Source organism: Dama dama, chromosome 5 (genome assembly GCF_033118175.1).
Source record: "Dama dama isolate Ldn47 chromosome 5, ASM3311817v1, whole genome shotgun sequence".
NCBI lineage: Eukaryota > Metazoa > Chordata > Mammalia > Artiodactyla > Cervidae > Dama > Dama dama.
Genome location: NC_083685.1, coordinates 95,040,321 through 95,062,191, shown reverse-complemented (window position 1 = coordinate 95,062,191; position 21,871 = coordinate 95,040,321). Strand labels below are relative to the sequence as shown.

Genomic DNA, 21,871 nt, shown 5'->3' with positions numbered 1-21,871 from the left:
GCTCAGAGTCATCTCAGTTGTTGTTGTTTGGTTGCTCAGTCATGTCCAACTCCTCGCGACCCCATGGACTGCAGCACACCAGGCTTCCCTGTCCTTCACTATCTCCTGGAGACCTAGGAGGTCTTCAAAATACACGGCCCAGGACCCTTGTTCATAATACAACTGCTAATGACAATAGTAATAGGGGTGGTAACATGTCCTGAGGGCTCACTACATGCCAGACACTGTTCTGAGAGCGGAACCAAATTATTAGCTCATTGAGCGTGGCTGCCCCACTAGGGCTTAGTGGCTTTGCATCACCAACCAAATTCAGCCCAGACTTCCTGCATTTGAGGCCTCCACGCTCCAGATCTGCACAATCACCCTGTCTAGAAGCGAGAGCCAGGAATCGATTAACACACTGTCCAGGTAACTGGAAACCACTGGCCTGGGTGGTCTGAACCCCTGTGGCTTGCACATCACGGTCCACAGGCCTCCACAGCCTTGACACAGCCGTGCCCTCTTCCTGGGCTGTTCGTCTCCACCTGTTAATCTCCACCTCATCCAGGGCCCAGATCCAAGCTCATGTCTACCAAGGTTCTTCCACCCCCCAGCTCCCTCCTTCGGGGCTCTTGTTGAAGAGATGCTGTAACCTTGAGGTACCCCCAGAGCTGGATGAAGTCTGGCCTGACTCGCCCATCTGGTCACAGATATTCACAGTGACTCCCCATCACTGCTGGCCCCTCAATCGCCCCCAGAGGAGCCAGGTCCGGAACCCAACCTGCTGACATCATTGAGTCCTCAAAAAGGCCATGGTGTAAGAGGAAATCCACACTGACGTCGGGAGCCCCCAGTTCAGACCAGCCTCAGATGCAAGGTTGGGACACGATCCCAAGGTCTCCTTCTGCCTCGTCATCCAGTGCAGTCCACCTTGCCTCTCTCAGAGTGGCAGGCAGCATAGCTGAATTCCTAGGAGCATGGGCTCTGGGTTCAAATCCTGACTTCCCCACCTTCCCTGCTATGTGATCTCGGGCAAGTTATTTAACCTCTCTGTGCCAGTTTCCTCCTCTGTAACAAGGATTAATTTTTAAAATTAATTTTTATTACAGTATACTTGATTTACAATATTATGTTAGTTTTAGGTGATACCAAAGTGAATCGGTTTTATATATATATATATATGTATATACATATATACATATATCTCCACTCATTTTTAGATTATTTTCCCATATAGGTCATTATGGAGTATTGACTGGACTTCTCTGTGCCATACAGTAGGTTCTTTTTAGTTACCTATTTTATATATACTAGAGTGTACATGTCAATCCCAATCTCCCTTCGTAACCAACCATAAGTTTGTTTTCTATATCTGTAACTATTTCTGTTTTGTAAATAAGTTCATTTGTACCATTTTTTTTAGATTCCACACATAAGTGATATCATATGATAGTTGTCTTTCTCTGTCTGATGTACTTCACTCAGCATAACAATTTTTAGGCCCATCCATGTCGCTGCAAATGGTATTGTTTTGTTCTTTTCTATGGCTGAGTAATATTCATATATATATATGTATGTATATATCTATATATGTATATCTATATACCATAACAAGAATACATTTTAACATCTGCTATATATAGTTGTTGTGAAGTTTAAATGGGTTAATCCTGTAAAATGCTTGGAATGGTGCCTGGCACATAGTAGGTAGTCAATAAATGTTATAGACCTTATAAACCTGATCATAGATCGTTAACTCATGGGGCAAGAGCCCCGCCCTGTGATCAGTTTCCGGAGAATGAGAACCCCCACCTCAGTGTTCTTTTCTCCAAAATGGGGGCAGATGGTGGGTGCTGCTTGCCATTGGCCAGTCCCTCTCAGAGGGACCCTGGTCCCCTTTGGAGGCCTCAGAGCTGGCTCAGTCTGAAAGTCTCACCCCTGCTACCATACTGGGCCGTAGCTCCCGCCCCGGTAATTATAGGGGCCTGAGGGCCTGGCTCTGCTGACCTGGCTCTGGATGGCTCAGGCTAAGAAACCGCAGCCTGGCCCCACCAGCACCCACCCCCTCCTTCCTGAGCCTAGACGGACTGACCAAGCAGCTCCTCAGCCAGGGACCCGGGCTGTCAAGCGCGCTCCCTTCTACCTGCCCCAGAGTGTCCACAGGGCAAGGCCCTCCCCTGACCCCCCAGGGACAAGCTGAGTGACCTCTGGGAGCATCTGGCCTCTATTCTGGGGCCCAGGTTGCCCATCTGAGAGTGACCCAGAATCCCTAGACATCCCTGCTGTGTCCATCCTAAATCTTAAATCGAGTTTGTTCTATATACACCTTCCCTCCTACCCCCTACGTCTGCCTACAAATCTGGATCATCAATGTCAGGACAGCCTAGTGGTCATCTCTGCAGGGACCATGAGGATGGGGCCCCAGCCCCACAGTCTCAGCCCCTCCCTAGAAGACCTAGACTCCAGACTTGGCCCCTTAAAGAGCACCCACAGCCCCCCTCCCTACCCAGAACCCTGCCTGCAGACCCCGCCAGCCTGAGGAGAGCAGAGAGCCCTCCCCCAACACCCCACCCCATCCCCTACTCCCCACCAAGCCTCTCTGCCCAGAGTGGGCGGAGACAGGCAGCCGGGCCTCTGGCCTGTGGTTCTGGTCTATCATTTGGGGCCAGCTTTCCTGGAACCGGACTCAGCCTTAGCAATTTGGGGGCTTTGCAGGGCCACTCCTTTCCCATCTCAGCCTCCCTGGCCCTCTTCTGGCTCAAGGACTCCCAAGACCACCAGGGGCCGGGGACAAGGTGGTCACACCCTTATCGTAACCCATGGAGGGTGTGGCCTGTGTGGACACAGACCCAGGATAAGGCCAAGAAGGTATGGGGGGAGGGAGGGTGGGGAGAGATAAGAGACCTCGGAACGGCATGGCTGAAGCCCACGAACCCTCAGCGGTCTCCCTGTATGCTGTGCCAGCGGGCTAAGGTGACCGGCGACTCCTGCTCCCACTTCTCAAATGGAAAATTGAGATTCAGAAGATGAAGGAAACAGACCATAGAAGACCAGGCGGGAGGTAGGCTGAGCTGGCCTCCAAGCTCCCCGATCTGGCCTGTGCTCCCCATTTCACCCCAAAAAACACCAGAAAAGAGGCTGCAGCCAGCTCCCTCTCAAAATCCACACCAGCCACTCTCACCTGGGTGCTCCAAACAGTGTGTGACTAAGTAAGAACATCCCACCCCAGGCACAGCCCTCTACAGTTTACAAAGCATAAATCGTGCCCCTTGCAGTCAGAGATCCCATTTGGCAAGACCATGTCGGACAGGGAGGGGATCCTGAAGACCCCATGACAGAGGGGTGGGGGAGAGGAGAAGACCCCAGCAACGTCACCATGGAGGCAGAGAACTGAGGGCGAGGCAGAGAACTGAGGGCAAGGCAGGAGACAGGGCCCGCACCCCGAACCTCCAAACTCTGGCTAGTGCATCATTCTTGCTTCTTTCTCGCTCTGAAAAAAAGGCTTCTGCCCTCAGCCACATCTTTACCTAGGGATCCTTCCACCAACCCCCCAACCACCAAGAGAGGGCCAGGACCAGAGAGGACCAGCGTCCTGCTTCACGCCCGCCCCCGGCAGTGTGACCTGGGACCAGCCCTTCACCTCCAGTAGAGACTCACCTGCAGAAGAGACCGGCAGAAGAGAACCCCCCCAGTGCCCTCCTGCATGTACAGCGGCCATTCTGCCCAGCATGGGGCCAGGGAGCCCCATTGTCAGGTCTGCGGGCGGGGCAGACAGGGACCACATTGACCACTGCCCCCACTTCCTTCCTGGAGACACGAGGCTCGTAGCTCATTGTGAGCCCTGGTCAGGACAAAAGGGCAGCACCAGCCACCACAAGAGAAGCCCCAGTCTCGACCACAAAGGCCTATCTTGGTCCAGGGTCATCAGCCCAGAAGGAGGGGCTTTGGGGTCAGGCCAGGCTGGGGCAACTCAATTCTGTCACATAGTCGGCCAACAGGAGCCGAGCCTGTGCCCATCCCTCACATGTACTGGGGTCACAGAGGTGACCAGGCTCAGCAACCCTTCAGGCTGGAGGGAGACAGCTGGCCTATAACAGGGGTAGGTGCCATGATGGATGTGGGACAGAGTGGAGGGGACATAAGGAAGACTTCTAGGAAGGAGGGCAGAGGTACTACTGAGGCCCATCAGCAAAAACTAAGTTTGGCCACTGCAGCCACAAGGAAACAGACCTGGCTATCTTGGGAAAGGGAGATGTAGGCAGAGCCGAAGTCTAGCAGGCGAGAGTCCCTGAGACCAAGTCACGTGCCCCATACTACCCTTGGGAGCAAGATCCTGACCACAGAAAAAGAGGAACAAAATCTTCTATTGTGGATTCAGGGCTCAGAGAGGGTCAGGATCTGCCTCAGGTCACACAGCAATCCTGACAAAGCCAGGAGCAGCCCCAGAGATCGTCAGGGCCCATGGGGAGCCCAGCCCCATGAGCCTGGGGATCAAGACAATGTCTTCTTTGCCTCCTGTGCGCTCATCGACCCTCAGGATTTCAGGCCCCCACCCCCAGGGTCTCCCTGGTGGCTCAGAGGGTAAAGTGTCTGCCTGCAGTGCAGGAGACTTGTGTTCGATCCCTGGGTCAGGAAGATCCCCTGGAGAAGGAGATGGCAACCCACTCCACTACTCTTGCCTGGAAAATTCCATGGACGGAGGAGCCTGGTAGACTATAGTCCACGAGATCGCAGAGTCGGATATAGTCCACGGGATCACAAAGGGTCGGACACGGCTGAGCAACTTCACTTCACACCCAGGCAGAAACAAAAGTCCCTTCCCTGACAGGGACTCGAAACTCCTCTCTGAGCAGCTCTGCCCCGCCACCTCCCTCTAGGACCAGGCTATACCCTGCAGCCTTCCTGCCCCATTCACAAAGGGGAAACAAAGGCACAAGCTGGGCCGGTCACTGGCCCTGAGTCCCAAACCAAGGGAGTGAGTTTCAAGGCACTTCTCTGACAGGTCTATGGCACAGAGGAGATGCCAGCAGATCCAACCAGAAGGTGCCTAAGGAGGAAAAAGGAGCTTGAAAATGGGCTGCTAGTGGTTAGTCCCTGGGGTGCTGGCATTCCAGGCCGGCCCAGCGGTGCACCCGGACACTGACCTGCCAGACGGGCATTCTGGAATGTGGCCTGCACCCCGCCCTGCAGACCTTACATAGTGCTGACGTGGCAGTGACCAAGGCAGGGCCACTCAAGGGGTCAAACAAAGACACCTGAGGGGGCGGGGCGGGAGTGGCGTTGATAATCCTCATCCACAGAGATAGCCACCAAGCATGGGGACTGACCTGGCTTCTACACACTCAGGTGACACTGCAAAAGGCCTGGAGCCTCCGTTTCCCCAAGTGTCAACCAAGCAGACAGAAAAAAAAGAAAGAGACAAGAGCCCATGCTTGGCGGCCCTTCCCGCACCCAGCTCAGGTGTTTGGGGGAAGCCCCCAGTCCCTGCCAGGCATGCATTCCAGGCTGGGTCCCTGTACTCCTCTCTCCTTCTGGGTTTGTGTTAGCGAGCAGTTGCCATGGATACCGGTCTCAGCTTCTTTGGCAGAAAAGACTCCCCCAGGGCAGGGCTCTGCCTCTCCTCCTCACCAGCCCCTGCTCCACCCGATTTCAAGTGCCTAGGCTGCCAAGGGGCTGGATCAAAGGGAAGGAAACTGGGTCTCAGGAAGGGAATAGGTGCCCCCAGAGATTCTCCGCTCTCAAATAGTCATTCAGCAACCATGAACAGGGCCATGACAACTCCTTCTTGGTGGGCCTTATTCCAGGAAAAGAATGCTGCCTCCTACACTCTCAGCCTTGCTTCTCTTCTACAGATGGAAGAATGGAAGCCCGGGGGCACAGGCTTCTCAGGCACCATGGTGCTGCGCTGGTAAGGTGAGACTCAGGACCCTCAAGTGAGAAGGTCCACCCCTTCTCCTGACCTGGCAGCCACAAGTGGGCTCAGAATGGACAGTGAGTGGCTGCCAGGCTGGCAGGGGCCTTGGGAGCGGGAGCCGAGAACCGTGTGCCCGAGGGAAGCTCAAACTGCTGCTGTTAAACTGAGCTGAAATTCATCTGCCCGGAGGGCTTCCACCCTGGCCGGCGGAGTCTCCAGTTTCCCAGGTCAGAAGCAGGGGGGCATGCTCTGTGCTGCCCTGGAGAGAAGACCACACTGGAGGGTCCTGATCCTGCTCTGCCCTACCATGTGACCTTGGATAAATGCCAGCTCTCTCCCAGCATCCGCGTCCCCATCCACCCAGGGAGGTGGAGGGCAGGGTTAAGAGATGGTTTCTGGGCTACTTCAGTTCCATCCAGCTGAAGCGAAGAAAAGCCAGAGTGGGAGCCTTGCCCTTCTCACCTGCTTCTGAGGCCTGCTGCCCTCAGGGGGTTCTCATGGGGAGGAGGAGGAGGAGAAGCCGTAATTAGCTGGATCACCCGGTGGCGGTGGCGCTGGGAATGCTAGGATGGAGGCAGAACCTACTGGAGTTCCCAGGATGGAGAACAGCCCTTGTGAAGAAGGCGGGGATTTGCCCAGGAATCTTAAAAGGAACTGTGAGAAAGCGAGAAACAGGAAGGCACAATGACCAGGGCACAGCTTGGGCAGAGCCAAGGAAAAGCAGGGAAAAGTGAAGATGTCCTAGGAGTCTGGCCTTGTCACCAGCATAAGAGACATTCTCAGTTACACCACAACCCAGGGAGGTAGAAGAAAGGAAGTGATCACCCGGAAGGCCCAGGCGACATCCTCAAGGTCACACAGCTGGGAATTCGAAAAGCCTGGACATGAACTCTGGCATCAAAGACTCTAGACCTTCATTATCCATCGTGGTGGCCCCTAGCTACTATGACTATTGGGTAGCTGAAATACAGCTAGTCTAAACTGACATGTGCTGTAAATGCAAAATACACTGAGTTTTGAAACTAAGTATGAAAAGTAGGCAAACTATCCCATCAAGAGCTTCTATGTTGATGATGTTGGATAGAGTGAGTGGAATAAAATGTTGTTCATTCGTTTCACCTATTCTTTTTACTTTTATAAATGTGGCTCCTAGAACATGTTAAATTATATTCATGGTTTGCCTTATATCTCTTTTGGACCAAGCTGGTCTATACCATGAAAACAGAAATGCACAGGACAAACTGAAAGGAAGAGAGTGGGAACTCTCCCCATTTTTTTTTTTTTTTTTTTTTGATGGGGGAGCCAGGGCCAGATGGTGAGGTTCTCAGGGATCAGGTGGGTGCAAACATCCAAGATGACTGGGCCATGGACTGTCAGCATCGCCTCATCTGTCCCAGCTGGACAGTCAGCAACAGGTGGACTGAAGCCTGAGATGACCATTCCCCTGCAATCCCCCCAAACCGCCCCCCGCCTCCTAAGACACATGAAGCCATAGTAGTTGCCATAGAGACAGTAAATCTTCCTGAAAACTGAACTTGGCAACAAGGGGGTGGTGGTAGGAGAATCGACAGTAAAGAGAGAGGGAGGGAGCCAGGCTTATCCGGAGAGGAAATCTGTGTGCGCTGTGTGCTGGGGGCGGGGTGGAGCAGGAGCTCCCAGCCCTGGCGGGACAGAAGGGGATGCACAGCTCAGGCAGTGTTTGCACAGAGCTTTCCGGACCTTCCTCCCTACTGCTCCACCCCCTGTTACCAATTCACCAAAAATTTCCTATCTTATTCTCCCATTCTGACTCTGGGACCCCCGTGGGGTTGGGGGCAGATAAGTACCAGCCCTCCTTGATCCCACCCTCCCACCTCGGCCACTAAGCAGAGTCGGTTTCCCTAAGAATGTCAGAGTGTGGGTCAGGGTGGGGTGGTGGTCTGGGGCCTGAAAAGACAAGTTGGTGTGACAGAGCCAGAAGCAGGCCATTCATTGCCCAGCTGAGAGGGTGGGAACCAGGTAGGTGGATTTAGATGCCAGCTTTGTTGTGCCCCCTCTGAGCCCTTGTGGACAAAGGCCTTGGCTTGCTCATCTGTGGACAGAAGGTGATGTTACACTAACCACAGGTCCACCCCCCCCACCTGTGTTCTCTGACTTCTCCCCACTTTAGGGTGGCACCTAAGCGCCCAAGTCCCAGGCAGGATGGCACACGCATGAGATGGGCTGGTGTGCTGGGATGGTGCTGAGTACTCCAGCTCACCAGACCAAAGTAACAGTCCCCTGGGGACAACTCGCCCCAGAAATGGGTGCCAGGGGTACCCCCTTTCAACTCCCCACAGAGAGGAACAGAGAGATAGAAGATTTTGAAAGTGGGAGTCGGGGAAGGCAGAAGTCTCTGCTCTCCCAGCAGAGTTCTCCCTTCCACTTGACACAAAACCCCATTTAACAGACAGGGAGACTGAGTCCTGGGAAAGGGGATCCAGGTGGCATTATGTTTTATGGTTTAGGCCAGGATTCGCCTCTTGTCATGGGCACAAAGTTCTCTGTAGGGTCTGTCCAAAATTTCTCCCTCTCTGTTTTTTTTTTTTTTTTTTCTTTTTTGTAGTTGCAGATTTTACTAAGCTGTGGTTAGGCAGGTTCTGGGGCCAGTTGGCCAGGATGTCAGGTATCCAGTCACTAGTCTCCTATGGCAGAGAGCCCCCACATGCAAGTCTGGCCCAAGTCCTTTTCTCTAAAGGCTGCACTATTCCCACCCAGGAGCAGCTCAATTTAGGGAAAAGTCCCTGCTCACAGATCCCTGAGAACTGGGGGAGGGGAGCCAGCAGACTAGAATTCCCAGAACGCTCGTTCATCCCCAGAGGGTCTGAGGATCAACCACCTCACAAACGGGGGAAGAGACCTAAACACCAGCTCAGACCGGCCCAAGGTCACACACCAAGCACAGAGGGGCAGATTCGGGGTGAGAACTCAGTTGTTCTATCGACCCCTACCCACTCCCTGAGAAGGCTGGCTGCCGGAGACGCTCACAGAGGACTAGGCAGTCCCTCTCCTGCCCCAGTGGCCTGCGCCCTACCCCAGGCCCCAAGCGACAGAGAAGAGGGGGAAGCGTCTTCAGGCCTCTAGCCAGGGCCAGCTGCAAACCGCATCCTGGGTCCCCAGGCGCCGCGGACCCGCCCCGCCCCTCCCTCCACTCCCCGCAGCCCCAAGCCTTTGTCAGCCACGCGCTCACACGCTCACACACACATCCGCGCCGCCCCCGAGCACACACTTGGTCTCCTCTGGCGCACACCCGCAAGGGGCGCGCGCACTCGCGGCACGCACGCAGGGGAGTGGAGGCGGCGGAGGAAGGAAGGAACTGACCGGCTACGGACGGACAGACCGCCTGGGCTGGGGGGAGGGGAGGAGAGGCCCGGGAACCTGAGGCAGGGGCGGGAGGGGTCGCGAAGGCCAGAACGCAGAGAGACGCAAAGGAGACTCTCGCCGAAGAGGACAACGGATGGGACGTCAAGGGCTGGCGAGGACGCGCCGGCTACTCCAGGGGTGGGGACTCCCCCTACCCTTGGCCCGGGGGGTGCGGGGGCGGTCCCAGGATTGGACCAGTAGGTCTTGGGGGCATCACTTGCCCAGTGGTACCTGAGGCGAAGGCCCTTAGGGACCCCACGAAAGGCTTGGATATAGGGGGCCTGCGCCGGGGTACCTCGAGGCAGAGGGTCCTGGTTCTCGGACTGGGTGGGGCACTCGCTCACCTGCTACGGTGTACCTGTCCAGGTAGTTGAGCACGTTGCCCAAGCTGAGGATGGCGGCGGCTGCCCCCCGCCCGCGGCCCAAGCTGGCTGGTTTGGGCTGCTGCGCGCCCGGGCCCTTGGCAGCCGCTGCGCAGCCGGGAGTGCTGGGGGTGCTGGGGGGTCCGGAAGGGGCCCGTCTCACGCTGCCCGACAGCGTCTGCACCTCATCGTCGGCGGTCGCGACTCCCGCGGCGCCCGCTGCCCGCGCCCCGCAGCAACCGCCACCGCCGGCCCCTCGCTGCGCCCCCCGGCGCCGGCGCCGCCGCTCCGCGTCCGCCTCCTCCTCCTCCGCGCCGCCCGCCGCCGCCGAGGCGCATTCCAGGCACATCATGCCGGCCGGGATCGGGGCGGCGGGGGGCGCGGGGGCCACGGGGCCCAGCTTGGGCCCACTCAGTGCGTGTGTGCGCCGAGGAGCCGCCGCTGCACCATCCCGGCCGGGCCCCGTCGGCTCCTGCGCTCCGGCCCCGGCTGCGGCGCTGCCACCGTTTCAGCCCGATGCGCCGCGGTCGCCGCCGCCGCCGCTCTGACAGCTGCGGTCCGGCCCCGCCCACCAGGCCCTTGCCCAATCAGCCCCGGGTTCAGACCACAGCCCCGCCCCACACGTGCTGCCCCGGGGGGGCGGAGAGGGGGCCGGGCCGCAGAGCCCCTCCCGCCCGACGGGGGCGCAGTCACGCCGGAGCCGCGCGGCCGCCGAGGCTGGCGAGGACCTGGAGGGGGTTTGTGGGGAACCACGGAGCTAGGAGCCGCGTGCGGGAAGTAGGACTCCCTGGCACCCACTCAGTGCCCTCCCTCTCCACCCCCTACCGCAGCGGAGAGTCTGGGCGACAGTTGGGGGGCTGGAGCTCAGGGCATGTGGACATCTTGGAGAGAGGGTCTCGGATGGTTAAGTCAGGAGCGCGGGTGGGAGAGCCCGTGACCGCTCCAGCAGCTACTCACCCGCCATGATTTAATCAGTTCAGGGAGGGCTACTGTAAGAACAGAGAAGCATGATCGGTGGGGGTTTTGGTCCAGGGCTCCACCAGACACAGAAGGGTATGTCGCCCACCTCCCCATGGAAACTCAGATCCAGCCCCCAGCCTCCCCCTGGACCCATTCCTGTGTGCACACCGAGACCCTACCCATGCCCCACAGAGAGGCAGCCCATGGCAGGGAGAGACAGGGCTCCAACTGGGACACCTCGGAAACAGGGCATTCAAAGGGGGCCTTGTCCCCTGAGGGCCCAGTAACCGCAAGCATCAGGCTTCAGCAGCGCATGACAAAGCCCTGAATGGGAGACAGGAGGCTGGCCCCTAACTCAGTTCTGCCCTGGTGTTTGGCATGACCCTAGACAAGAATCCTAACTGGTGTCAGTTTCTCTCTCTGGGGGTAGATAGGAGGACAGGCTTTAGATGGTCTGGAAGTCCCCCAGGTTCTCCCTTGGGGGGAGCAGGGAGCCCCATCCCCTGTGGAGAGTGGCAGGGTAGCTTCTGTATCCGGGATTACACTCTCCACTGTCACCTATCTCAGAGGTGCTGTGGTTCTGGTAAGCTCCGTCCCCCGTTCATGTGTTTGCAGCTTTGATTGAAAAGAAAATCCTGTACAAAGGGCTGAGGACAGAATGCTAGAACGAGACAGAGCCTGGAGAACCAGAATTATGTCCTGTGTTCCACATACAGGTTCCAGGGCCCAGAGAAGACCCCACCATGGACGTGCAGCTAGCAGGTGCCAGAATTGGCCCTGACCTGGGGGTTGGTGCAATACCTGGGCTGGGAGCTCAGTTCCCACCGCAGGCTGCTCCAGATCCCACATCCACAGGCAGGTGCATCTCGTGAAGGTGTCGGCCACAGTGAGTCATGGCATAGGCAACGGGTGATGCAGCATGAGGCAGCCCTCCCCACGTCCACCCCACTGTCTCTTGTGAGCAGAGTTAACCCCCAAGCTGGTGTTTCTTGGCGCCTTCGAGGTGTGTTTTAAATTCTGCGAAGTGACTAAAAATATGCATCGTCGTGTTGGGTATGAATGACTGTGACGAGAGGGTTAGGAAAACATTTCATTCTGAAAGTTCTTGTGCTGCCTCTTTCCAGCTTGCTGAGTGCAGGCCTGCAAAGCTGGATGCGGGAAGTTCCACTGGGTGGCCCAGAATGGCAGGTGATCAAACAGGCAAGAACACACCTAGGAGCTCTGTGGGGTTGGGACTGAGCCATGGCACTGACCTTCATAATGGTGTGATGATGCCAGGTACAGGCCAGGGCCCAGCCGGAGGATGTGGCCAGCTGTGGGACTGTAGGCAGAAGGCAGAACCATGGCTCTAAGCCCCACACTGTGGTCCCCTTCCCACTCCCCCAAATTCCTCATCCTTTCAGCCACAGCCCTGCCCAGGGAGCAGTTTTAGCTCTTAACCAGAAAGAGACACCCAAGGAAGAAAAGTAATGTACCTAAGGTCACATACCTAGTAAATGATGAAGTTAAAGTGTTAAGTTGTACCTAAGGTCACATACCTAGTAAATGATGAAGTGAAAGTGTTAAGTTGCACAGTCGCATCTGACTCTGTGACCCTATGAACTGTAGCCCACCAGACTCCTCTGTCCATTGGATTCTCCAGGCAAGAATACTGGAGTGGGTAGCCATTCCCCTCTCCAGGGGATCTTCCTGACCCAGGGGTGAACCTGGGTCTCCTGCATTGCAGGCAGATTCTTTACTATCTGAGCCACCAAGGAAGCCCAGTAAATGATGAGGCTCACACTAAACCTTGAGGGTAGGGTGTGTCTACCCTCTAATCCAGTGTTTCCTCTACTGCCCCACGGGAATGGGGGCAGTAGCTTCTCTTAGCTTCTCCAGGACAGAGCTTCCTCATCAACATAATGGGAGGCTGAAGTCAATGATGGCTAAAGGGCCTTCTAATATTCATTAAGGCTAGACCATAATTTCAAAACAAATAGGGCACAGGACATTAGTGGTCCATATCCCAAGGGTGAGTATATTTGGGAAACGGTGAGGTAAACATAGAGAATTCGGTTCCCTCACTGAGGAACTTTTCAGAGCCTTTAAACTGAGAGTGTTCATTGGGAGTCTCCCATGGGGAGGTATAGGCTGCCATCTCTCCATGTGTATGAGGCCACAGAACATCTTAGAAGATGACTGTGGCTTTGCAGAACGCACTCAGAGAAATACTGGCTCCCCCAAGTCTGCTAGCTGGGAGCTCCAGCTAGCTCTCTGCCTGTCTCCCTACACTGGAGTGTGTCCAGTGCTCAGCCTCAGTCTCCTCCTTGCTCATGTGGCACACCCTCCTTCAGCAGCCTCTCACTCATGCTTGGGCTTTCAACAATTATCCACATCCCTAGGACATCCCACCCTCCATCTTTAGATGTGACCTCATCTCCAAACAGTAGGTCTATATGCAGTTTCCTGCACATTCCTCCCGAGATACCCCCAGCACCTTAAACTCAGCACATCCAAGACTGAACTCGTCATCTTTCCCCTCAACCTGCTCCCACCCAGCATCATTTATCTCTGACAAATAGCAGCAGCATACACATTGTTACCAAGCAGGAAAGCTAGGAGCCATTTGGGACTCCTCCTTCAACTCCCACTTCTAGGGCCCATCCACTTTTTTCTTAATATCTTCAAATGTCTTCATTGTTCACGGACTTAGCTCTAACCTTTCATGTCTCACTTGGACCCTTTTAAAGCTCAACAACACCTGTTCCAACATTCCCCTCCAGTCTTTTCTTCATATTTCTTGCCATAATTTTCTAAGTCACACATACAACCCTATCGTTACCTTGCATAAAACCTTTCCATGGCTCTCCACTACTATAAGACTAAAAATATCTAAGTTCCTATCTATGAAACAGAAACAGATGCACAGATATAGAGAACAGACTTGTGGTTGCCAAGGAGGTGAGGGGGTGAGAGAGGGATGGAGTGGGAGTTTGGGATTAGCAGATGCAAACTATCATATATAGAATGGATACACAACAAGGTCCTACTGTATATCTTATGCTAAACCGTAATGGAAAAGAACATGAAAAAGTATATATATATATATATATATATATATGTATATATATATATATAACTGAATCACTTTTCTGTACAGCAGAAATTAACATGACAGTGTAAATCAACTATACTTCAATAAATTTCTTTTTTTAAATATCAAAGTTTCTTAACATGATCTCCAGTAACCCTTCATGACCCACGCCAATCTCCAGCCTCAGATCCTACTGCCCATCTCTCAAAATTACACTCATCCATACTGAAAATGGAGCTCCCTGGACTCACTCACAGTTATGATACTTCCTGGAGCCCAGAAGAGTGGCAGGAATTTGGAGCAATCCTCTCTAGTTGCCCCCTACCCTCAACACAAAAGTCTTGTCCTGGTAACCCAATGATGGTTCAGGACCATGGAGAGCTCCACCTAGGCAACCCCCTCCCCTGGCTTTTTAGTCTGGTTCTGCCCAGCTCAGTCCTCCCACTTGTCCTTCAAAAACCTAGCGCAGATGACTTCCTCCAGGAAGCCCTCCCTGACCTACTTATTGAAATTGTCGTTTCCTCTAGGCTACTTGAGTACCCTGTATACCCCTCCATCGCACCAAACTCACTGTGCTGATTATGTTTGTACATCAGTCCCCCGCTCCCTTCCACCAGCCCAACAACAGATCGTGAACCTTGAGGGTTCAGACACTATCTGATTCATCTCCATAGTCCAGGGAAGAGGAGGTGGCTCAGAGAATGTTTGTTGAGTGAATGAGTAAATGACATTTAGCAAGTGCATGCTGATTTGCATCATGTATCTGTTGTTCTTCGTGATTCAGAAACCAGCCAGATTCCTCTCCTGGCCCCTCTGAGAAAGGCATTTTCTCCCTCTTTGACTCCACCCTCCATTAGCTTCCATGTGCCATTTACATCCACCCTTTGACTACCTTCTCCACAGGTCACCACCCAAGGGTAGGGAGAGGACAGCTCCTCTCTGCTCCTGCTGTTGCCAAGCAGGGGACTTGGAGCCCCTCCACCCCCCAGCTCAGAACGCTTTGTCTCTGCCTCTCCCCTGCTCAGAACAGATGGCTCTGAGTCCCCACTAACACAGAAGTTCCTGTTCTGTTATTTGAACATTTTTAACACTTTCTGAATTATAGAAGCTTCCATCTCCTTTGATCATGGACTCTCAGAAATGAAGAATCCCTTGAAGGACACTGAGTCTGGCCTCTTCCCTGTCCCATGAGAGGCTGCATCTGAGGGCCAGTGGCCTGCCCAAGATCGCTGTAATGGACACAGTCACTGGTATTTGTATATATTTTTTTGGTCTCTTTTTTCTTTCATTGTTTTATTTTGATGCTCTTAAGTGCATCCTGGTTTCCTGGTCTTAATGGAGCTATAAATAAATCAAGGCATAGGCTAATGATCCAACTGGACTCTCCCATTCAGGGCTTTAAATCTTGAGTAGGGTGGAAAAAGGATAGGAAAAAATTGTCTGGAGCTCTGGTGAAGGTCCCCCAGTAAGATGGCCCAAGAGCCCTGGCTCCTGAATCTCCACATAGATGTTGTGAGCTCCTGATGTGCTTCAACAAATCCCCTTCTTGCTTAAGTTATCAGTCGGGTTCTGTTGCATACCACCCTACAACCTTAATTGATGTAGTCCCATACCTCCCTGTACGGGATAAAGCTTGGCTCCAGCAGCCTCTCACTGCCTCCTGACAGCTCTGTTAGAGACTGCATTAAACCAACAAGCTCACAGGCTCACCTAGGCATGGAGGAGAGATAAGAGTCTTCAGAGAATGAAACTGACTGATGTCTGGTGTTGCAGGGGAACAAGCCAGGATTGGGGTGATCATCTCAATGTGTGTGCTCAACCCTCCAAGCCTGAGGTCAGGGTGGAAGAAGAGATTTATCATCCAGACCCTATCAATACCTGCTCCATGCTCCGACACAGAAATGAGCAGATACAGGCGCATGCACACTGACAGGCACACCTGCATACCAGGAATGACACCTGGGGAGCTGGAATGCGATGTGTGTCCAGGAAGCACAATTAACACACAATGTGAGCAGGTCAGGTCTGAGGGCCTCGTCCTGCTCAGCAGCGACTTCTCCCATCAACATTCCCAACGAGTGAGTCCAGAGTATCAGAGACTAGGGTCACCCAGCAAGTGCCCTTTCGGCCAGAAAGGTGTGTTCTACTGACCATTCCTCCTGCCGAGCCTGAGTGGCCAGGCTCTCAAAGATCTACAGCTAGGACCTCAGCGCAGCGAGGTCTGAGTGACCAGCCCCACTGAGGCAGGGGCTGGGAGCTGAATACAGCTAGGGTTGGGTTGCTTACAGAACAGATACTCTCTCCCCCTCCCAGAGTCCGCCACCCCGGCGCTCCTGCCCTGCGTCAAAACTCTTAGGATGATAACATCCTATAAACTCCTGGCGGGGCATTCTGTCTAGCTCAGTCCCAGAAAGCACCACCCTGCCCTGCCTGGCAACCTAAACTCCAGAAAGCGCTTGAGTCAGAAGGGACTACCCTGATTACAGGCTCCAAGCTCCAGCTCCTCAACTGGCACCTGAGCCCTCTGGTCCCAGCCAGTCTCTCCTGCCTCCTCTCCCCCACTTCAAAACACACACACCCCCTCCTTTCTGACCACACCACACCTCTCCATGACTCACCACATACCTTCTGCCTCAGCCCCTGTGCCTCTGCCTATTCCCTCCTCCAGGGATTCCCTTCCCCATACCTTCTCTGGCTATTTACCAGCTCCTAGGTCAACTTCTCACAACTTCTGAAGGATGGAACCCCTTCTTCTGTCTGTAAGTGGTCCTCACTTGGCCCAGCTAAGTGTTTTCCTGTTCCTTCTGGGGCTGTGAGGTCCAAGAGCAGGGTTGGAGTCACTGCCCACAACCTAGATGGGCACTCATTGGTACCAACGTGTTTCTGGAACTGCCATAAATGAGATTACTGATCTTTCTCCCCAGCCCCTGGACTCAAGCTGGGGAGGTGGCAGCCGATGACTCTCAGGAAGCCCTTGCCCATTTCCTGGGAGCTGAGTCTCACAGGGGTCCTCCCAGGACTGCAGGGAGAAGATTCAGACCCTAGAGCTGGCTTCTGTGGACCCAGTCCATGAGAAATCATGAGGTGTATCTCTGGGTCAGGAAGATACCCTGGAGAAGGGAATGGCTACCCACGCCAGTATCCTTGCCTGGAGAATCCCATGGACAAGGGGAGCCTGGCAGGCTACAGTCCATGGCGTCGCAAAGAGTTGGACACAACTGAGTGACTAACAGGTTAGAAAAACCACATGCAACACACCTCTTAAATAGAGCTGGAGAATCTGAAGCTCAGAGAGGACAGAGAGTGGCCCGGGTCACAAAGCCAGTGAATCCCACACAGACCGACTGCCCCCTTCTCAGGAGAAACCAAGTACGATATTGTCATTTATAATAAGAAATATATCATTTGGCTGCTCACCCTGTTTCTGGCATTGACTGCCTAAAACCCTTGGAGTTTGCTAGGTGATGAGATCCCTAAAAGTGTCTTCTGTTTGTTAGGTGACTTTTGGAACTCACCTAAGGACAAGGCTAAGAGCAAACCCTGCAATTAGAAGGTTGGAATTTCTGGTCCCAACCCTGCCCCAAAACCAATTCTGGGGAGGGGAGGGAGGCTAGAAATTGAGATCACACTCCAATGGCCAATGGTATCATGCCTGAGTAATGAAGCTTCCATAAAAATCCAAAAGGAGCGGGCTGTCCAGAGAGCTTTCGGGTTGGTGAACACATGGACGTCTGGGGAGAGTGGAGGCTCCATGCCCTTCCCCCATACCATACACTGGCTGGGACCGAAGGCTCAGATGCCAGATGCTCAGATGTCTTACACATCTCTTTCATCGGGCTATTCCTGAGTTCCATCCTTTGTAATAAACTGGCATGTAAATGGGTTTCCTAAGTTCTCCAGCACATTAATGGAACCCCAGGAAGGGGTTGTGAGAACCTTGGGTTTACAGCCACTCACCACCTGGACTTGTGGTTGGCATCTGAAGTGTGGGACAGGCCTGGCAGGGATAGTCTTGTAGGACTGAACCCTTAACCTGTGGAATGTGATGTTCTCTGGGTAGAGAGGGCTTCCCTGATAGCTCAGTTGGTAAAGAATCGCCTGCAATGCAGGAGACGCTGGTTCAATTCCTGGGTTGGGAAGATCCGCTGGAGAGGAGATAGGCTACCCACTATAGTATTCTTGGGCTTCCCTCGTGGCTCAGCTGGTAAAAAAATCCTCCTGCAATGTGGGAGACCTGGGTTCGATCCCTGGGTTGGGAAGATCCCCTGGAGAAGGGAAAGGCTACCCACTCCAATATTCTGGCCTGGAGAATTCCATGGACTGCATAGTCCATGGGGTCGCAAAGAGTCGGACACAACTGAGCAACTTTCACTCACTCACTGGGTAGACAGTGTCAGAGTTGAACTGAATTGCAGGACACCCAGCTGGGATCAGAGGATTGCTTGGGGCTGTGGGACTGCCCCTCTCCCTCCCACACCCATGCTGTACTTAGGAGCAGAACCCTAAACAAGGACCCTCAGGAATCGTTTTTCTTGTAACCTCAGAGCTAGCCTGTTTCACGAGCTCCAAGCATCAGACGGTGAGGGGTGGGGGGTGGGGGAGGCTGATGGCTGCTCCAGAGGGAGGGCTGAGACTTGGGGAGGTTGGGGGTGGCAGGTGTGGGTTGAGCTGGAGAGTCCAGCTCCTGGAACTTGTCCCCTCCAACCTAAGGGGCAGGGAGGACCCCATAGAGGGTAGGGACGGAGCAAGCAAGGGTCAGGAGGGGAGCGTGAGTCTGGGTCACTGCTCTGCCCACAGCTGCTGAGAGGCAGGCCCAGCGGCTGTGATCAGAAAGTGAACAGTGATGGCCTGGCTGGGCACCAGGGGAGAGGGTGAGACGCTTATGCTTGTGGCAGAAAGAACATGCCTCCTCACTGCTACCCGCCTGGAAGCTGTTGATCTCCTGCAGGGCCTGCTGCGCCCAGCTGCTCTGAGCCCAGTGAGTCCCACCGAGCCAGCCCTCCCCATGGGGGAGGGGGAGGGATGCAGAGCAAGGCACTCACGTGTAGCCATGCGAGCCCCCCAGCGTGGGTCTGAGGCAGCTGGGTCTGTGCAGGCAGAGGATTTCCATGGATCTTGTGGCCACACCCCAACACCAGCACTCGAGTAGAGACCTATCTTCCAGAATACTGATTCAGCCCCCACCTTGAGTTCAAAGGGTGAATGCACAGAGAGCGGTGTCCCATGCCCTCCTGACCCTGCAGAGTGGGGAAGCAGGGTCAGAGCGGGCGGTCCAGGGTGGGCGTGCCTAGAAACCCACGCTGAGCAGCCGTGCATCCTCCGCCCAGACTGCCCACCTCCTCCTCTCTGGCTCCTGATCCCAGCAGAGACACCTTGAGGCTATAAATAACATGATTGTCTAAAGGCCTATATCCACGGGCTCTGTACCAGCCACACTTTAATCGGGCCTGCTGGCAGCCAGGCTGAGGACTCCAGGCTGGAGTGAGTGGCCTCGTGCTGGGTCAGGCATAGGTTCAGGACTCCCGCGCGGGTTGCTGACAGCTCAATTCCCAGCCCAGCCACAGGCGCTGCCAGCTCTCCAGCTGGGAGCGAAGAAACGGCAGGTGCAGCTCAGCCAGGGTCCTGGAGCCACAGTCAAAGGTGGGCAGAGGCACTGATCCGGTGGAGGTCACCCACGGGTGACAGGGCAGGTGGGACCTCCTCGCTGCCAGGCAGGGCCTCAGGGGTCCTCTGGGGAGGCACCCCTGCCAGAAATCAGGCGTTGGTTCTCGCTCTCAAGGATCCCTGTGGGCGGAAATCACTCAGCCAGCCCCAAAGGAGGCAGAGGTGCTTGGGGACCAGGCTTGGGCACAGTCTAACATGAAATCCTCCAGCTTCCGTTTTCAAAATAAATTCCAGATCTGACCTGTTCTCCCCACCTTCAATGCCACCACCACGGTCCCAGCCCCTCTGCTCTCCCCTCATGGCTACAGAACCTCCCTTTGGCCTCCCCGCTTCAACACTGACCACCCCCACCACAGTCTGATCTCAACACAGCAGCACCACAATGGTGTTTTTATGATGTCAATCAAACATCCTGGGGCCTGTGCCCTGGAAACCCCATAGCAGCTCCCATCTCATTCAGTGTTAAGGCCTCAGTCCCTGCAGAAGCCTTCAGTCCCCCCATGCTCTGTTCCTCTCACTGTCACCCTTGTCTCTGCCGCTGGCCCCCCTTGCTCCTGCTTCAGCCACAGCGGCCTTCTTGCAGGTCCTCAAACACAAGCAGGTACATTCCTACCCCAGGGCCTTTGCACAAGCTCTTCCCTCCACCAGGAGCACTGTCCCCCAGACAGCTGCACAACTCAGTCCCTCCTCCAAATCTTTGCTCCAGGGTCACCTGTGCAGTGAGGACCTCTCTGACCACCCTTTCAAAAACTGCAACCTGCCCCCACCTGTTCCTCTCTCCCCACTTTCCTGCCTTATGCCTTTCATAGCACTTATGACCTCAAACATACTGTCATTTATTGCTTTTGTTTGTTTCTTGTTTGTTTCTCTTCACATGGGCTTGGACTTGATGTTCACTCCCCAGGATCTGCAATCTTGCCTGGCACATAGCAGGGGCATAATAATTACATGTGGATGAATCAACAAATGAATGAATGGATAAATTAATAAATTCAAGGGGTGGCCAGTGCTCTTTGCTCCTATAGGGTCAGCCCTGAGCCCGGCATGGGTGCAAAGGAGCAGGGTACCTGTGCCAGACTGCTGGACCTGGGCCTGGTCTCTTTCCAGGTACAGCGCAGTCAGCAGGAAGCAGCCGCCGCCCAGGGCGATGACGAAGACGCAGCACAGGAAGCTCTGCTGAAGGCTGAGGAAGCGCTGCAGGTAAGTGTCGGGGCGCCCCGCCCGCAGGGCACTGGAGATCTGCAGAGGAGAGAGGCTGGGTCTGCTGGGCCCACCAGGAAGCCGCTAGGCCTCCAAGTGCAGCCCTTCCCTGGAGCCCCACCACCCACCCGGCCTTACAAGTCCCGTGAGGTAGGGGCTGCCGGCATCTCCCAGGATGTGGCCCACTGTGATCTGAAGTGCCTCAGCTGTCCCCCGGCACCTGGGCACCACCACCGACTGCAAAACACAGAAAAACCAGGGGAGGTCCCTGAGCAAGGACAGGGAGTAGGTGGCCCCTCAGACCCTCTCCTGTCCCCCCGCTGCCAAAGACCTGCCTGGTGGGGGGACAGGCTGGCTGAGAGAGTAGGGTGGTAGGGGGTCCATGACCCTAATGCCTGAAGCCCCACCACCGAGACATTAGCCTCTGAGAGTCTCAGGAAGGCTCCCCAGTCCCCCAGGATGGAGCTGCCAGGCCCCTAATGAGGGCCACCTCTCGTAAGAGTTTGCTCTTGAACCAGGGGGCCCAGGCATGGCTGTGTCAACAGTGAGGGGGTGGGCGTGTCCCAGCTCAGGGACACGGAAGGCAGCAGTGTGGGCTGTGGAGTGAAGACAGGGTGCAAGGCCAGGTGCCTACATACGTGGGCACCCAGGTGGGGTGGGGCGGAGGGCTCAGTCTCTCTCTCAGGAAGCCTGTCTGGGCAGAGACCAAAGGCAGCCTTGCTGAAAAGGCCCACCTGGAAGGGTGTGGGGAGGTTAAATATATGAATTCTGGAGTCAAACTGTCTGGTCCCAATCCCATACCCCCCACTCACTAGTCTGGTCCCAATCCCATACCCCCCACCCTCGAGCGAAGGGCAAGTCACTTCACCTTCCTGTGCCTTAGCCTCCTCATCCCTATATGGGGATAATAATGGTACCTACATAAATGGTTACTTTCATGATCATTCCTCATCCGGTACCTGAGGACATTAGGCTGAAATAAATTGAACCTGCTGTGCCTCCTGCTTGGCGAGCCTTCCCTCTCTGGTCCAACTGGAGCATCCCCATTCATCCTTCAGGACTGACCTTCAAGAAGGTCACCTCCTCTCGAAGCCTTCCCAGAGTTCAGGTGCCTGCATTGAGCTCCCACAGCCCGTGTGCACCCCTAACTGAAGGCACATCCCCCCTCAGCTGGAAGGGTTCACTGCCCTCCTCCCCTTACCCTTACATGGTCTGGCAGCAAAGCTCCTGCCTAATTTCTCTTGGGGTCCCTGGGAGTTCAGCAAGGCACCAGGCACGGAGGGGACTAGCTGATATCTTGCCAACTAAACAAGTCAAGTAGAATCATCTTGGAGACTG

The 21,871-nt window shown here is 54.9% G+C and overlaps 2 protein-coding genes across 9 annotated transcripts in view; both read right to left on the bottom strand.

Annotated features, from left to right (window-relative positions):
• The window catches only part of SPNS2 (SPNS lysolipid transporter 2, sphingosine-1-phosphate), a 37,315-nt gene extending 27,312 nt beyond the window's left edge, over positions 1-10,003 (bottom strand). Inside the window, exon 1 of one of the 2 annotated variants that reach the window (XM_061143168.1) lies at positions 9,619-10,003. In XM_061143168.1, coding sequence (XP_060999151.1) covers positions 9,619-9,988 — 370 coding nt within the window. In that variant the 5' untranslated portion in view covers positions 9,989-10,003. The remainder of the gene's footprint in view (positions 1-9,618) is intronic. The other variant, XM_061143167.1, reaches the window with a different exon arrangement.
• Positions 10,004-11,673: 1,670 nt separating this feature from the next.
• SPNS3 (SPNS lysolipid transporter 3, sphingosine-1-phosphate (putative)) overlaps positions 11,674-21,871 on the bottom strand; it is a 73,419-nt gene continuing 63,221 nt past the window's right edge. For 5 of the 7 annotated variants that reach the window (XM_061143158.1, XM_061143161.1, XM_061143159.1 and 2 more), the window contains 4 exons: positions 20,672-20,770; positions 20,401-20,572; positions 18,712-19,453; positions 11,674-11,917 (listed from right to left, as the gene is read on the bottom strand). In XM_061143158.1, the coding sequence (XP_060999141.1) occupies positions 19,389-19,453; positions 20,401-20,572; positions 20,672-20,770 (336 nt within the window). In that variant the 3' untranslated portion in view covers positions 11,674-11,917; positions 18,712-19,388. Of the gene's footprint in view, positions 11,918-18,711; positions 19,454-20,400; positions 20,573-20,671; positions 20,771-20,811; positions 21,268-21,871 lie in introns of those variants that run through there. The other 2 variants (XM_061143163.1, XM_061143157.1) reach the window with 2 other exon arrangements.